Below are 18,214 nucleotides of genomic sequence, written 5' to 3'. Positions count from 1 at the left end.
CACTAAGGAGGTGGGTTAGGAATCGAGAATATAACGGTTGTGCAAGAAAGTGCTTGACTTGCCATGAAATTTCTGCAGCAAACACATATAGTCAGCTAAAATTACTCATTAAAGGAGTGGAAGCAGAAGAAATGCATTTTCCAAATTGAATGCTAGATTTACAGTCGGTTTAATACTGGCGACCTCTCACACACTAATGTTCAGTTCGAGTCATCAGCCGTCCCTTCAGGTCTTTTATCACTGCTTTTGTCAAGCTATCTATTTAATTGAAAGAAGTTAATTGAATGAAAATGATCAACTAAGCTTGTATTAATATTGCTAATGGAACTTTCTTCTTGGCCATGTTTGGAGAAAGATGTCATGCTAGACTTTAGGAAAGGCCCATTAATGCTTGCACTTAACCTGATGGGCTAATTAAGGAATGCTTATTCATTCTACAAGTCTACAATAGCCTCTATCCCGCCCATTTTGCCCGATTTTTACAACACATTTCACTTACGAGCATGAACATTACGGACATTACCAGTGATGAGAGTAACTGATAATGTTTTGATTGTGTTGAATACGGTCCTAATGCATCACTAAAGTTAGAATTTTTGCAGATTGATCTAATATCTGTTTGCACAATTTTATTTAATTAGATGTCCTTTCATTATCCTGTTACATGCTCAGTTTGTTAAGCTGGGCAGAGAGGCCCAACATATGTTTTTGCATGTTATGAAATCATGCCATGTCCTTGCGCTGTACATCTTTACAACCATTTAGCAAACTATCTGGTGTTGAAATCTACAAAAAGAACTGTTTTAACGCCTATGTCCTGTGGGTCTTGATAATTAATAATTGTACAAAGAAAAGCAAGTTGCAGAAATTCACCAAAGAAGAAATACATATAATGCATTTCTCTTAATCTGTGTGTATTCTGTGCCTTTAAAAATGGAACTGCACAAGATACACCTCTGTGGCCAAGGGATGGAAACACGTGGTCCTCCAGATCTGACTCCCATCATCCTTGAACATACCCCATGGCTGATGGGAGCTTGAGTCTAACATATGGAGGGCTACAGGTTTCCCATCCCTTTTGCCCAACACAAAAATGATAGAATCTCAGCTGGTTAAAGCAGAGTGCTGATAACGCCAAGGTTGCAGGTTAGATCCCCATATGGGACAGCTGTGTATTCCTGCATTTAAGGAGGTTGGACTAGATGGTCCTTGGCTTCCCTTCCAACTCTCTGGTCTATATGTCAGATATAACATAAACCCAACCCATTATAATTTCACTTCTGTCATGTTCTGTGAATGTAGGAGTCTATGGTAAACGAATTGAATGAGATTTGTAGAATATAGTCTGTACTAAAGGTTTCAAGGCCTGCATTTTTGCATGAGATTCAATTTTTCGCACAAAAGTTGTAGTGGGTGATGCTCTCACTGATAACCCATCACAAAAAAATTCCCATTACCTAGACATACATGCACAGTTCAATCCTTCTCTTTGAACTCTGCCCCAAGAAGGGAAGAAATCGGTGTCTCACTCAAGCAATGTGCATTCCTACTTCTAAAGTACAGTACAGTAGTAACTTCTTACATAAGGAACCAGTTTGCAACAAATTTACTCTTCCTTTCGTGCCAAAGGGCAGCTGAAAGAGAGGGATTGTAGATGCCACTTCAAAACAAATAGTTTTATCCTTGTTTGTGTGCTTCTGCTGTTGACAAACCTGACCTATCCTTAGTTTCCACTCTCCAAGAATTTTTTAAATGAAAAATTGGATACAAACCTATTGAACTAACAAACTTTATGAATTTGTTTTGTTTCTATCAAAAAAACAAAATGCTTTCACTCATATTCTAGTTCTAAATGTTTTCCAAAAGCTCAAGAGATTCGTAAAACAATTTGTAAAAACAACGGAACCTTACTTAAGAGAATAATTTTTAAAGTTACACTGTTACATTTAGTTTTAGTTTCCAAATAAAGAGGGGACAAGATAGAAATTTAGATAATTATTAGGCATGGTATGGAGAAAGTGGCTCGAGAATTATCCCTGTCTCTCCCCACCCCAATATAATAGGGCCCTGATCTAGGGCCCAAGGTCACCCCATGAAGCTGGTTTGTAGAAGATTCAGGTCAGATAAAAGGAAGTGCAGCACATAGGAATTCACTCCACAGGCTGACAACATGGGTGGCATTAAAAGGGGATGAGACAAATTAATGGAGGATAAGGCAATCAACAGCCAGGCACTACTTCTATAATCATACACCGCATGCTTCTGAATACTAAATTCAGACAGATTCAAATTACAAGAAGATTTTGCCTAAACATTAGGATCAACTTTCTGACAGTGTTAGAAACTGAGATATGAAAGCTAAGAGCTAAATGGCACTTTGAACCTAGGTTATGGGCGCAGCAACTGAATGTCTAGGCACATCTTTTTAATAACAAGAATACAAAGCTTGAAAATGAATGAACGGCAGCTAAAATACTATGTTCATTTTTCACATGGCCTAGTCCTTCCCCTGCCCACCCCTCTAATATTCTTAAGAGGGTCTCTTCTCCAGTCTTCAGAGAGTGGCTGGAAGTGGGGAGGCAGAAAAAGGTAACCCTTTCCTTCCACTCTGCAGTTTAATCTGAAATCTTAGGCACAGTCCTGCGCCCAGAGCTCAGAAACTGCTCGCGCTAATGAAATTCCCAGTGGCAAAATACACCTAGAACAATGGGAGTTTCAAACACTGTTCTGACAGTAAGAGCTGCATAGTAGGGGGGTGGACTAGATGACTCGTTGGGTCCCTTCCAACTCTACAATTCGGATTCTTCATCCTGCCTTTGCACTTCCCATGGGCTTTTAATTGGTCATTGTGAGAAAAGGGATGTTGGACAAGAATAGATAGGCCTCTGGAATAATCCAGCAGGGCTCTTTATGTTCTTGCCTCGTTTTTAGAATAAAGAATGGTTCCCTTTTGTAAATGCCCCCCTGCTCTGGTGTGTTCCTGAGCAGGCTGGTAGGAAATTGGTCAACCCCCCCTTCAAAAAGAAGAAGAAGCAATAAAGACTATCTCTGCCTCAGATTAATTTCTTTGAATGTCTTTCAGATTACTTCCCTCAGTGCTTGAAAGGTTTCACATGCAATACCTCATGACGTTTGCAATCAGGGCCTAATGGAATCAGTGCTTGAGTGACCAACTTGGCTAACCTGCATTGAATTTTACAAAGGGCAAAAAGTGGTGAAAAAGATTCTGCATAATCATGCAGATCTCCTAATGGTCCCCCCACCAGTAGTTTTCTAACCTGTAAAAAGTTCACTTAATAAACCAGGTCATTAAAAAAAATATCTTCAGTATGTGGAAAGGAAACCTTTTTGATTGTCCATTAAGTTCTTTTGCTCCTTTTGGCATCTGCCCACTAATGCACCAGTTGAGACATTATTGAAGTAATTACATTTTTTTAAATAAAAGAAAACCCCTATTGGCTCCATACTGTACAGCATAGTGCCATACATCTACTGCGCTGCTTTCAAACTTGATATAACTGTATGGGAAGGGCAGGGATTTTGTTTAGTCTTATAAATTAAAGATGAGTGTCTTAAAATGTTCAATTACGATCTGGGTCTTGGATCATCATATGCATTCTTGGATCTTGTGAATGTCCCAAGGAAGGGAATATGTGACATCTTTTTTCTAGCATTATTCTTTTTCCTCCCTCCAATAATCACCTGTGATTTAGCACTGGTAACTGTTGGAGGAACTGGATATTTGCATAGGTGTTAATTTCTTTTATGGTCACAAATCACCTGATGTATGAGATAAATCAACAGGCAAGGTCAACTAAGCCAGTTAGTTACTATGGCAATGACCCAGTGTTTAAGTCATGTCAGCTCATTAGTCAGTCAGTCTGTCCATGAGTTGGAGTCTGTGTTATGTCTTGATACTTTAGGCTTGTATATATCTGTATCTGTAGAGCCGACAAGCTGTATGTATATATGAACACCTAGAACTGTATTACTAAAGCCTTGTCTTTAACAGCCGTAAACTATTTTGGATTTTAAGCTGCCTCTGGGTGGTGACTGGAACTGTGGGGCAACTACTTCTATGTGGATATCTTACTCAGATCTCCTGCCTCCTGAAACTTTGTCCTTATATAATAAGGAGTAGATGCTGGCCTGTCCAAATGTAAAACCTTTACAACAGTGAGCTGCAGCAAGCCTTGGTCTTGTACCCGTCCATCTCCTCCTTGGGTGCCTTTGTAAAGAGGAGTTAAGAAATACTCGGTTCCATTTTGAAATAACTGCCGCTTGTTGTGACATCTGAAGTGTACAAGCTGGTTAATCTTAACTATGGCCTATTCCAACAAACTATAGTAAAGATTAACCACAGTTTATCTGGGTTCAGATGTCATGACAAACGGCAGTTAATCTGAAATGGAAGCAATACTTTGCTGAGGCTTACTGTGGCTCATTCTTGTAATGCTGAACCATGCTTTATTAGTATATCCGAATACAGCCACTGTTTAGACAATGACTGCAGTTAGTGCAAAATGAGGTGGTGCAATTGTTGACAGGAATGAGAGTCTGTCAGAATATTATACTTGTGCTTAAAGATTGGCATTGGCTGCCTGTTGGCTACTGGGCTGAGTTACTATAGGTACAAAAGGCTCTTAATTGTTTGGGACCAGATTACTTAATAGATCACCTTACCCCATACATACTGATGCGATCACTTTGATCTGTGGAACTTGTGCCATGTCTACATTTGAAAGGATAATTCCCTTAATGTGGCAGCACCTGTCCTTTGGACAGTCGCCGTGACTGTACTGTTTTAGATGTCTGCGGAAAACCTTTCAGTTTCAACTGGCCTATCCAGACGTGTAATTTTGTTTTCATCTGCTCTTAAATCTGTTTTAGATGTTTTATTGTATGTGGTTGTTTTTATGTTTTAAAATTGTTTTTAATTTTTTATTTATTCATTCATTTATTTAGTGTGTGTTTTCTGCCCAGAGAATGGCAGGATGTAAATTTAAGTTAATAAATTGTACAATTGGGTATTGTATTCTAAATTACGTTAAATGAAAACAATTTAGTTTCCTTGACTTTCCTCGAAATCCGATTTATTTTTTTTACATGTTGAGAGATTTCAGTTGTTTTGATGAAGAAGTAATTTTAAGTAATTTATCTAACAAACTTTGGCCAAATATTTGATTACTTAAACATGTCTCTTAAGAACAAAAATACTGTAACACTGTATATTTTAAAACATTGCTGCTTTGTCTGTGGTATTTTGAAAAACAGAAAGTAACAATCTATATTGATATATTTCTGCCATCCAGGTAATCACTAACTTGGTGAAAATGTTGAAATCTAGAGACACAAGAAGGAATTTCTGTCCACCAAACCACTGGCTTTCAGAACAGGAGAACATTAGAGCAGATAAGGTAATACAGATGTGGCTGTTTTAAAAAACTATTTAGAATCAAACACTGTACAGATTTAAATTCAGTTTCCTTTTAAAATCAAACTCCTTGTATTAATAATCACATAGGTAAAGGGACCCCTGACCATTAGGTCCAGTCGCGGACGACATCACATATGTACTTTAGTACAATTCTGGTGTGCAGGTGTTAACCTGAATCCTTGAAGCATTTGGCATGTTTACATCACTTGTTCTCAGTTCTCTATTTGTGATATATTTGCCATGTCCTATGCATGTTTACTAAGAAGAAAGTTGCACTAAGTTCAGTGGTACATACTTGGGAATAATTTTGTGTAGGATTGTAGCATTAATACACAAGATATTTGTCATATCCCCTGATAAACTTGTGATGCCTTGCTCTGTGTCCCAGTGCATATGTAGAGTTAATCAGAATTTAGGAATTGGGAGTGGTGTTTTATTTGAGTTGAGCACTATTTTAATACATGGTGTCTGTTTTCCTAGAACATGGTTTGCAGTATCCTAACAGAGCTGTATGTCATTTGAAACTCTGTTTCTGATAATGATCACGATTAAACTGCAGGAAATACTTTTGTCTTAAGGTTTTGACATGAAATATCTAACTGTTATATTTAATAAACAACTAGGTTACACAGCTTTATGTGCCATCAGCCAGGCATGTATGGAGAGTGAGAAGAATGGGAAGAATAGGACCTCTCCAGTCTACTCTAGATGGTAAGACAATATTGCTTTGCCTCGGAAACTGAGGATGTTGCATCTTTTCTTTCTTTTAATAAATGGAGAGCCTGTTTCTGGAATGTGAGCTTTCCCAATCTGTTGATACAGCATTTAAGAGAATTTGTGCTCCAGTCACAATGCAGTTCATTGGCAATAGCATGCTTCTGAATTGTAGTTGCTGGGAAACAATACAGTGGTGCCCCGCAAGACGAATGCCTCGCAAGACGGAAAACCCGCAAGACAAAAGGGTTTTCCGTTTTCAGAGGCGCTTCGCAAGACGAATTTCCTTATGGGCTTGCTTCGCAAGACGAAAGGGTTTTCCGTTTTCAGAGGCGCTTCGCAAGACGAATTTCCTTATGGGCTTGCTTCGCAAGACGAAAATTGACAAAAAAAATTGAGTTTTTTCCCCGCTCCAAAACCCCTTTTTCTGAAGCGCTAAGCTGCTAAAAGCCTTTTAGCAGCTAAACCGCTAATCCCTTAAGCCTTTAATAGGCGTTAATAGCCCTTAAACTGCCAATAGTGCTAATAGCGCTAATCCGCTAATGGGCTTGCTTTGCAAGACGAAAAAACTGCAAGACGAAAAGACTCGCGGAACGGATTCTTTTCGTCTTGCGAGGCACCACTGTACATTGTGCTCATGTTCTCTTTGGGGCTTCCCCAAATATCTGGTTGGCCACTGTGGGACAACTAGACAGGATGCTGGACTAGATGAACCCTTGGTTTGATGATATAGGACTTTTCCTACATTCATGCCAGCAGTTGTTAATATACCAACAGCCTCTGGGATTGAGTGAGCTAAATTTTACCTAGACAATTGATGGTACCCACTAAAGACCAGTACCTTTTTACATGGCCAGTTGGTAGGTCCTTGAAATTCCACTGTCTTTGATGTCCTCTTATCTGTGCAACTGATAGATTTGCATCCAAAATCGGTTTTCTCTGCCTGTTCACTTTAATTTCTTGATGAAATAAAGGCTTCATCTTCCATAGGTTGTTCCTCTACCTTTCTTGACTGAATGCCCTTGAAATGAAAAAAGATGTGATCAACATGATTGTGTGAAGAAGGGCACATAACAGTGTGTTTATGATTTGTTTAATCCCACTTGACTCCATATGGGCTAGAATCAATTAGTGTGAAAGAACCACTGACTCACATATGGCTATGTTTATTTGTGCTTTTTCATTTACTTAAATGGCAAGCTCTTGAGTTCTAAATGTCTTGTGTATTGATGACTCCATCCCATATTTCTCTTTAAAGATGGAAACGTTGATGGGGCAATGTAGATAAAATTGACTAATTGACCAGAATAATTGAACTGCTGAAGTTAGATAGTGGTTTACCTTTGCTGTACATGCACTTTGTTTTAAAACGCTTTTAACCCTTAGCTTAATAGATAGCATACGTTGACTGTAATTAAAACTGTTTACTGAAAGTTAGGAAAACACTCATTCCAAGGGCTTACAATATTGGTATTTGCCAAAAATTCCCAGCTCTGTTTCTGTTGCACTAAATAGGCACTCTTAATAGCTCTAGTTAAAAATAGCTTGAGGAGCTCAAAAGTATAGTATCTGTTACTGCTGATGCTTGCTATTGAAAGGACAGCTAGTCACTACTACCCTGCAAACAGATGATGATGATGAATTGCTTCTGCTTTAATACTCAAGTCATACATACCCAGTCTTCCAAGAATTTTTACCATTCCTGCAGACAGTGTCTGCCTGTGCTTGGGAATAGATCTTTCATCATTTACTCAGATAACTAAAATTTTGTACTTTTTTTGTTTGAGGAGTTTTCAGTTCCAACCAAATTGGTTTGCCTTTGTCCACATGAACATTTATATGAGGTGTACAGTTTAACACAGACTACACCTCTCTTGTTCCAGTGACTATAGCCAGGACTCAGTTAGGGCTATACAATCAAGTGTGTGCATTTGTATACCTGGTGGGACTTCCTACAGTTTCATTTCTGAACTACAGCGTCTCACTTTGCATTGGAGACCGCTCCCAGTATCCTTTGAGTTTGGGAGCTATGTGTTGAACAGCACAAAGTATGTGGATGGTTCAGTAGGAAGAAATGCCACCAAGTCTAAGTATATGAGCAGTAACTCCCCACACAACTATTTGGATCTCAGTTTATCATTGCTTTATACAGTCAGCAAGCTTGGCTCTTTGTATGGAGTGGTGTCTTTACCATCCAGAGAAGAATGGAAAGGTAGTATATTGTATTGTGCACTAAAACTGAGCTCTCTCTCCCTCTCCCTCTCTGACTTTCAATTTAAAAAGTGGGGTTGGATCCAGCACCTCTTTCCGTGTCTGAGGAACGACAGCTGGCAATATTGACTGAGCTACCTTTTGTGGTTCCTTTTGAAGAAAGAGTAAAGGTACATCGTCTCTTTAAGTATTGTACTTTTGATAGTTAGCATAAACCAATGTATTTGCTAAATACAGAATCTTGCTACATGATTTGTAAAGGACCCTGTTCTGCAACACAGAAATAGGCGATCTTTCTGGGTGATCCTATCATTCCAGACGCCATTTTAAAATCATAAGTGAGTGGTGGCATGGTTCAAAGGTTCTTCAGTTTTAGTGCCTCTGTCTTAAAGTGGCTGGGGATGTTTGTATGTGTCTCGTGGTGTGATATTTTCTTTTTAAAATCCTAGGTGTGCCAAAGCTATTCTTCGCACCTCCTCTCCCAACCTGGTGTGATGAAGGTGTCTTGGACTACAGCTTTCATTAGTGTGCCTAATGCTCACAGATGATAGGAATTGTGGCCCAAAACACCTGCGGGCACCAGGTTGGGGAAAGTTGCCTCATGTGATCACAGCTGTGTATGCCTTGCTGGTGTTTAACAGTCATTTGTTGTTCTGGTTGCAGAGGATGGGCAACACTAGAGAAACAAAGTCCAAAGCGCTGTTATATTTCAGAATGGGGAGTGCCTTTTTTGGGATGGGGTAGGGGGATCCTGACCTCGACCTATAATTTAGTTATAACTTTGAAAATCATCAGCCCTTTGAAGTATACCACAAAGTGCCTATTGTTTAAAGGGCTGTCTTCATCTTCTTGGTTTAAAAAAACTGTAATAACTTTCTAAGGTTCTTTTGTTGACTCTACAGCTTTCAGCTAATTAGCAAACTGAATTCCCAGAATTGTGCTGCCATCAATGTGTGCTAGTCCTATCAAGGAAATGAAAGATAGTTTCATGGGAGAAATAAATCACTGTTTCCCAAAAGGACAATGATAAATGGAGGGGAAACGTGTTGTTTCGCTTTGGTGCAAGACTTACAAGTGGCACAGAACAGAATTATAACTTGAAACTTGCATTCGTCAAGTTTCTTAATGCAGGCATAATACTTTTTTTAACTATTCCCTATACTAACAGTTTACACACATTAACAAACTCTCCAGTACATTATCATTAAACACAGTTTCGAAAGCAAGCTGGAATGTTGTGAAGTTGTGGGATATTGAAAATCCATATTTAAATGGGATTACTTTCTCTCTCCCTTTTACTACTCGATTTATACAAGATATTTCAAAGGCTGATCTATGCTGACAAACAAGAGGTTCAAGGAGAAGGCCCATTTCTGGATGGAATTAATGTCACTATTAGGAGAAATTATATTTATGAAGATGCGTACGACAAACTTTCCCCTGAAAATGGTAATGTGTTTTTAAATTAATGCTAAAATAAGTTCATGGTAATAAAATCACTTGCCTTGGGAACTATAAAAATATGAGCCATATACTATTTTCTTGCATGAAAAGCTTACATCCAGATTGTGGGCCAATTTGGTTAGTACACCATATGAAGATGAATAATTTTCTACCTTGGAATTCCACCTATCTATCTATCTATCTATCTATCTATCTATCTCCACCGGGCTCTTGTGAAGCTGTGTTCTATTTGGGATTTTAAAAAAGCTTTTTTTTATTAAAAAAAAAAGCCTGTTGCACATTAATTTTGCCTAGATTTCTTTGATGTGTTACCTGTTTTTTCACATGTTGTGAGTGGATATTCATACTTTCAGTAGGATTTCAAACATTTAATTTGTGAACAGCTTACTGGTGGATAGACTGTTGTAAGTTGAAAGAGCTCGTGATCTGAATAAAAGAAGGCAGTTTTGCTTCATCTTTCAAGGTGAAGATTTGGTGGTGAAGCTGTACATGCTTTCTAATTAAGGACAGAACCACTGTAGAAATGTTAAGTTCAGCGAGCAATAAAAACAGAGGGGCTTCATTCAGTCGTTGAGTTCCAGAAATAAACCTTGTAAGTCTTAACATGGAGTCATCTGATGGGAGTTATCTAGCAGCACCTTACAGGGGCGCAGGTTCCTCATCGCTTATTTAGAACGACTTGTCCTGCAGAAAGCCTGAACCAAATGCACGTTTAATTTTTGTTTAAGTGGAACTGCAATTCTTTTATAACATTAGGCATGTCAATACGGTCAACAGACTTCATAACATGTTTAACTTTACCCACCAGTGGATTTTTGTAAAAAACAAAACAAAAAACCAACATGAGGGAATCCATTACACTGGGACAATATTGATGAGTTTTAGCTCATGAACTTTTAGATTGCATATTTTATTAACCCTTTAGGCACACCACTGTATAGTATTTCTTCAGAAAGTTGTCTTTAAATGCATGCATGTGTAAAGAGTTGTGCATTTGCAAATTCTTACATAACTTGTTTTCTCTTTCTCTAGAACCAGATTTGAAAAAACGAATTCGTGTCCATTTACTTAATGCCCATGGTCTAGATGAAGCCGGTATTGATGGGGGTGGAATATTCAGAGAATTTCTGAATGAACTGCTTAAATCAGGATTTAACCCTAACCAAGGTTTTTTTAAGACCACTAATGAAGGACTGCTTTACCCTAACCCTGCTGCACACATGCTCATCGGAGAGTCATATGCAAGGCACTACTATTTCCTTGGGAGGATGCTTGGAAAGGTAAAAATAAATAAAATTGCAGATATATATGAATAGGAGCTGCTTGTGTAGTATATGAGATAGAAGTGGATTTTTTAATGGAAAGTTTTCAGAAATGGAAAGTACTTGGGAAACAATAATGGGTTTGTATCCATTTTCTTTGCCCTTTCTATGAAGAGAAGGGCGTCTTCATTTTGATCATGTGTTACATTTGCTTTAACGATATTGATGGCTAAATGCGCACAGCTGCATTCTTCATGCTTGACATTCTTACCACTTGAGGGGGTTACTTTCCTAATGCTCCATGTTTTAAGTGAAAAGATACACACACCATTTTTGGCTAAGATATTTTCCAAGCTGAATCTCCTTCACACACAAAATTAACTGTTTCAGGCAGACAATGATAGATAGATAGATAGATAGATAGATAGATAGATATGATAATGAACTCTCTGATTTGATAGGGTTTTATTCATAGAATCTCAAGCCTGGCCATGGTGTCAAGTTTTAGTTTTACAACATCAGGAAAAATGCATATGATTTCCACCAAGATGATTCATTTTCCTTCCCAACCCAACCCAGCAACTTTTTTTCTTGTCTCTAGTTCATGGAGCAGGACCTAAGGTTCTGAGCCGTGATAAGTTAAACAAAAGAACAGGATTATATTAATTACCATTGTTCCTGATTCTCTAGTTCCGCCCTTAACTTCCAGTATTGACAGTCATTTCATTGAGCTCCCACAGTGACACCAGTTGCACAGAGGGGTGAAGGTGCAGTAGAACAATTTCACACATTGTTTTTAGGTGTACACCTAAGATATTTTAAGTGTACATCAAAACATGTAAATCACGAACCTCACAGGTGTGTCTTTGCAAACTTGTGTCATCGGGTGCCTTGTTGAATTGGAGCACTCTTGACTGCACACTCTGGATTTGTCTCAACATGGTGTGTGAAATGGCCTTTGCCATCTGGCCATGTCAAGGCTCCACATAACAACACTAGAGAACAGTTTGTGCTGATCTCGGAGCTACTTGTAACTGCTAGAGAAGACATGTATTGGATATGGAAGACTTGCCTGTCCAACATCTAAAATACAGAAGCCTCTGTATTTTACCTGGATATTAACAGGTTAATTGTAGTATTAAAAGGGGAGTGGGGGAAGTTTGACTTTGGGTTGGGAAAAGCTGAGTGTCATGGCTGTTCTTATACTTTGAGATCAGAAGGAACCCAGTTACTTGTCATTTTGAAAGCAGTCAAATATTGATGTGTGTGTGTTCTGTGTTTACATAAGGCACAAAATGACTACGTTATTTAATAATTAGCTGTACCCAGGTGCAGAAACACCCTTTAACTGGCATGTTTGGAAAGCTGATGAATTCAGTAGCAAGATAAGGCACGGTTTTACTATTTGGTCCCTGCCAGTATTGTGGTTTTAGTTAAAGACTTCATTAAATTCTTCGGTTTTATAAAAATGCTTACCTTTTATCCATTTGCAAATAATTTCTGAAATGCTGCAGTTGTTTAGTCTTTGTATAAATAAACTGCATGCCATACAAAGGAAGCCGTCTGAAATCCACAGAAATTTCTTATTTGTATAAATAAAAAATGCAGAGAGTGTTGCTGCTAAGAGCTCTATTTATATGACAGTGTTATCAGAAAACAAATACATTAACATTGAATGATTTACCTATATTCTGTGTAGCCAGCCATTCAGTGGTAATCACCTAGTATAGTTTAGTTAGTGTTGAATATTTCTTACCCCAAATATTTCTAATCCCCCCAAATGTTTACTATTAAATAAAATAAAGAGCATAAATAAATACTAATACAGCAGGATGAAAGCAGCATAGGGTAGGACATTATCATTGATCTTGTTCTAAAATATTACAAAAATACCCATTTTACCATAAACATGGCTTATATGTATTCTTTTGTAATAAGTTATCTAAGTTACTATGGATCAAATTTTCTCAACCCATGCAGATATCCATTTTTTTTTTTAACTCTCTTGTTCCAGTTCTGTCTTGAATAAATTGTATTATATCCCTGGCAATTTATAATAATACACATTAAAAGCTCTTCATTGTGGTAGTTGCAATTATTACCCCCTCCAAATATCTTTGAACTATAGATGCTTTATATCACAGTCCTACCTAACCATGTCTACTAAGAAGCAAGTCCTATTAAATTCAGTGGGGCTTACTCCTAGGTAAGAAAGGTTAGGATTGCAGCTGTAACTATTTAGGATTACCACATTTATAGAACAATCCTATGCACTTCTACTTGAAATAAGTCATATTCAGTTCAGTGAGGCTTACTTTTAGTTATGAAGGGTATAAGGTAAGAGATTCATTGGCTCAATAAATCAGTTTAAAATTTTTGATAGACTAATATTGATCAAATAGGCAGCAGATTTTGAAAATAAATTCAGGTTGAACTTTCAGACGGCAACAGAGACATTATGAAACTGCAGGGAATATCTTTAGGTGATGGCAACTACAGCAGAACCAAGTGTCTGAAAATGTTGAGTTGCTGTTTCAGAACTGTTTCACTTGCATGCTTTTCAGTTTTTAAAAATCATTTGCCTGAAACTCTCATGATTAAGTATGGCTGCAATCCCAACTCCACTTACCTGGGAGTAAGCCTAATTGAATCTAGTGCTTTGGAGCAGAGATGGTTCATTTTTGTGTGTGGCAATATTACTCAACTTCCAAGAACTTCATGGCAGACACAAATTCTAGAAGGGAAGGTTTCCTCCAGTACTGCATTTCCACCATGGGAAAAGCATGTTGAACTTTCATGTCATGCAGTTGATGAGGGACCAGGTGATTTGCTAGAAAACTAGACACTCCTAAGGGGAACAGGAACAGATCAGATATCTGAGCCTACTCTATGCTTTGAAGAACTCCTAGGTTGGCTCTATCCTTCTTTATCGTCACCTCAAATAGATGTCAAATAAAAACTAGAAATCTTTTTTTGTAATCTTTTTAAGTCTCCTAAAATAATTTTTAAAAATGGCATTAAGTAAACTGGCTGATATTCTACTTTGGTTGTTTGGGCCTTTTTATTCAATATTTTAACAGTACAAATAAATGTGGTATTTGAATAATTTCAAAATAATATGAATTTGCTAATGATTCAGTAGTATAGGAACTCAGTATTGTTCAACAGATTTTAAAAATTCCCTAATACTAACTTATTTTTGAAATGGTTTTAACATAACTAATATGCCTGTCTTCTGTATACCAGTTCCTTTCACATAACCAATTATCTTTTCATTACAAATGGCTAAACTTAGTACCAGCATTTATAAATATGTGTCCAGCACTAAAGGACTACTAAAAGTGTGGTATTTTAACACTAAATCTTTGAAAGGGAAAAGATTGTATTGATTGATTGTGATATTTATTGGGTCATAATGTATTTAAATTTTCTTTAATGCATATGTTAGTGATTGTTTACTGTGATAAAGTGCACAAAGGTCTCTGCAAGCAATTCTACATGGAAAGAATTACCTCATGTCAGTGGTCACTTCTCAATTAAAAGTTCCATTAGCAGATGATTCCAGCTTCTGGTTTGTGTACTGATTGCATTTTATAGCTCCTAAATCAGGCTTCCTAGACAGGGAATAAATAAACAGTTAAAGTATGTGGTAATGGCATCCTGATCTTCTTTTGCCTTTGGAAACACCTAGGTCCATTTAAGTCAATTAAGTTCAGAATATTTAGTGGAATAAATTGTCATGTTTGAACTCTTACTGAAAATGAGTACTCTGCTGATTTGAAGATATTGATTCCTCTCAATACATGTTCCCACCACATGGATTAATTATAATTACCTCTGCCCACTTGTTGTTTTTTTAAACAAATGGTTCATATAGAAAAGTTATACTTCTTGCTGGTAATTTTATTCTAAGAACTCATCTTCATGAACTTGCAACAGGATAATTCTTTTGAACAAACTAATTCTGGGACACTCGTGCTCTTAAGGGCCTGTGGCTATCCGTGCAGAGTGGCAAAAATGCTTCCTTAATGCGGATCATTATAGGAAATTGTAGTCTTGTGATTCTTGTTCTGTGCACAGAAACAGATGTGCAGATGTGTGAAATATGACTTTGAAACTTCTGCTTGGAAGATAAGCACAAGTCCTCCCATATCTGTTTGTAGTTTTGGTTATCTGTAAAAACGACTACAGAAGCTGCTGGAGAAGTAGCAACAGCAATTAGTATGATTATTGTAGAATATTTAGAAGCAAATCTGTGTAATTGAAACACCAGAGGCTCATAACGTTGTCCTGTGTGTCTGCTTATAATAGAAGTACGTAGCTATTTTTCTGTTTAATATGTGTGAGTAATAGTTTCTTTCAGTGTAAAAGAGTAAATTAATCATTCAGGGGATCGTTAATTTGATGAAAGGAGCAATAAATGAAATAAATAAATTCTGAGGATTGTATGCAATCACTGTGTGAGCTGAAGGCAGTTTCTACAACTGTCTTTTTCTGTTCCCACGCTCACCCCTGAAGAGTGGGGCCATGCCATATGGGGACTGCAGTGTGGTTGTGGTTGTTGTGGATTTCACGTGAAATTAAGTGGAGCACCATTGGGTCAAGATCCCTCCATCTGCTTTCAGGTGATTCATTTTCCAATTGCAGTGCCATATGACACCCCCCCCCCCCATTAGCCTGTGGTTCTGGAGAGGGGTTTGAGGGGTAGAGAGAGCTGCTGGCAGAAGGTGGGGGGGGGGCGGTGAGTAGAAAAGTTGGCTGCACAGTTTTCCACTTGCACAACCATTGAATATAAGTATGGGTGTTTAAGTAAAAGGATTTAAGTAAAAGGATATAACAGTGTAATACATCGGGGGAAATGTGTTTGAGACAGGACAAAAAAGTATGATTTAACAAACAAATAAAATAGAATGTTTTATTTTAGTATTGTATTATTTTTAAATTGTAAAAATACCAAGTTTGTCTTAATATTCTGCTGTATATTAAATCTGAACATTAGGCTGCTGTGGCTGCAGAAGGAGGCCATATTAGGGGAATATTTAAGAAAAAATAAAAAGTCTGTTAAATGATACAATGGATGCATTTGAATGTCTACATTAAATCACAACTTAGCAAGACACAACTGAGCTTCAGCAGACCTCAGACTTGCATGCTTCTTCTCCCATGTGGTCAGAATGAGTTCAGAAGCAACCATCTTAGCTTAACAGCATTTTGCACGCTTAAGAAAAATCGGTACCACAAGCTTCCAAACTTTTCTTCCTGGCTGCATGGGAGAAGGAGCATGGAGTGCTCAAGCCTGATGTATTTTTAGTTTTTAAATTTGAAAATGAAGGACCAAGGTGAGCTTGGCTTGATCAAGAAACCCCAGAAGTCTGGGCATGTGTGCACCTACTGCAATGTGTGGCTTATTATATTTTGCCATGTAGAAAGAGAAGAGCTTAACTGTGACTAACTTATCAAAGAACTGCTATACATTTCGCAGATGCCTATTTTAAAAACTTAGCTTTTACACTAATTGGAATATTAACTATTCATCTCACCTTGTTTATACAATGAATGTTTCTTTTGTCTTTTATATTTGGAGAAACTTGGCTATGGGAAACTGTGCCATCTTGATTATAATTTTAATTAAACACAATCAAGGTGGCCTAAAAATGTTTTATATAGTTTTTAGATTAAGTTATAAATGTTTGCTGTGGAGCTACCTGAAGATTGATAGACCTGCATTTGAAAAGCATTATTTTTATATTGATTCTTAATGTAGTAAATTACTAAAGTTATTTGGCAGCAAACAGAAATGGCCTGTGATGTTGTTCACATTTATTCTCCTGATAGCACCACAATTTGCATTAATTGCATTGCTAGTGCACTCACTTATATTAAAAGGCTTCTACGATAATTAATCCTTTTTATTTCAAATCATTTTGGCACAATTTCCAGCAATAAACACTCATAAAAGACAGACACTTGAAAAATAACGTGCAGGTTCTTTCAATATACCTATTGCTATTTTCCCTTGACAAGGAGTTATTGATAGGCTTCTAGGAGCCAGTGTTAACATGTGGCTAAGAATTAAGACCCATATGAAAAATGGTAAGTGGATTATTTTGCATAAAAAATAGCCAGTTCTTGAATCTGTGTAATTAACCTGTGTTTAGAAAATACCTTGATTTATGCCTACATTTGTATTTCAGTTGCATACATTATGGAAATTTAATTTATAATCCATTTAGCTGATGTGATCATAGTGTTTAGGGCCATCATTTATTAGTGCTTGTATATTAAATGCTTTAAATGCCTAAACCTGACTTGTGTTGGGGTGGGGAGGGGGAATATATATATAAGGATGCAGAAGTATTTGGTGAGTCAGTGATTAAATTCAGCTTCAGATTTCAGGTAGCTTTGATATATTTACCAAAGTTGTGGAGTGTGTGTGTGTCTGTTACTAATTCAGAATAGCAAACTGTGACCATACAGATTGCAAATTAATGATTTACACTTGAAGTTTACTTTTTCAGCTACACAAAGAAAGGTTTCAGTTTTCATCCCTTTCCTAAAAATGCCTCCTTGGCTTTGATCTTGTTATTCATACATTCTTGGGGCTAAACTGTCACACAGTGTTTGTGTGTGAACGTATTTTGATAGGGCATCATTAGGAGATTTGTGCTTTTTACTGCCCTTCGTGGTTCTTTAATTTTTTCTTGACCCTGAATACAGAAAGTTTATGAAGATTTGCATTTGGAAATAGAAGGAAGGAGCCCCTCTGTGCTCATATACATGCTGTTAATGAGAGTAATTATGGCAGCTCATCCAAGAGCAGAAACCTAAAGACCTAGAGCGGAGGAGTATAGGATATAGAGCTAATTACAAATGAAACAAACAGACAAACCTAGAGTAGCACAATCTGCAGCTTCCAGTGTTTAATTGAAGCTGTCATTAGCTATCACTTTATGGTCAGATAGATAGGCGCATTGTTCTGAATGTCTAGGTGAAAGCAGTATATGTCTACCATTGATAAATAGGGTGGTACATAATTCAGTTTAATACTATAACAGTCAGTAAATGCATTGGAATTAAGGACTCTTAGCATATAGAGCGTGGGGTTGGTGTTTGCCTATCCAAAATC

General features: G+C 37.4%; 1 protein-coding gene and 1 long non-coding RNA gene across 9 annotated transcripts in view; one reads left to right on the top strand and one right to left on the bottom strand.

The window, feature by feature from the left end:
* LOC310661107 overlaps window positions 1–18,214 on the bottom strand; it is a 50,949-nt gene that overhangs the window by 11,066 nt on the left and 21,669 nt on the right. For 2 of the 5 annotated variants that reach the window (XR_014503719.1, XR_014503720.1), the window contains exons 1-3: window positions 14,601–14,694; window positions 12,565–12,651; window positions 6,993–7,172 (exon numbers count right to left, since the gene is read on the bottom strand). This is a non-coding gene — a long non-coding RNA (uncharacterized lncRNA). Of the gene's footprint in view, window positions 1–821; window positions 3,184–6,782; window positions 7,173–12,564; window positions 12,652–14,600; window positions 14,703–18,214 lie in introns of those variants that run through there. The other 3 variants (XR_014503717.1, XR_014503718.1, XR_014503721.1) reach the window with 2 other exon arrangements.
* Window positions 1–18,214, top strand: part of UBE3C (ubiquitin protein ligase E3C) — a 58,358-nt gene that overhangs the window by 27,871 nt on the left and 12,273 nt on the right. For all 4 annotated transcript variants that reach the window (XR_014503654.1, XR_014503655.1, XM_083406148.1 and 1 more), the window contains exons 14-18: window positions 5,313–5,417; window positions 6,061–6,148; window positions 8,435–8,532; window positions 9,679–9,811; window positions 10,859–11,106. Coding sequence is in view for 2 of the 4 variants with exons in the window: in XM_083406148.1 (XP_083262274.1) it covers window positions 5,313–5,417; window positions 6,061–6,148; window positions 8,435–8,532; window positions 9,679–9,811; window positions 10,859–11,106 (672 nt within the window). In the remaining 2 variants the exon portion in view is untranslated. The remainder of the gene's footprint in view (window positions 1–5,312; window positions 5,418–6,060; window positions 6,149–8,434; window positions 8,533–9,678; window positions 9,812–10,858; window positions 11,107–18,214) is intronic.

Source organism: Podarcis tiliguerta, assembly GCF_965153285.1.
Source record: "Podarcis tiliguerta genome assembly, chromosome: 12".
Taxonomy (NCBI): Eukaryota; Metazoa; Chordata; class Lepidosauria; order Squamata; family Lacertidae; genus Podarcis; species Podarcis tiliguerta.
This window is presented reverse-complemented; position numbering and strand designations above follow the sequence as displayed.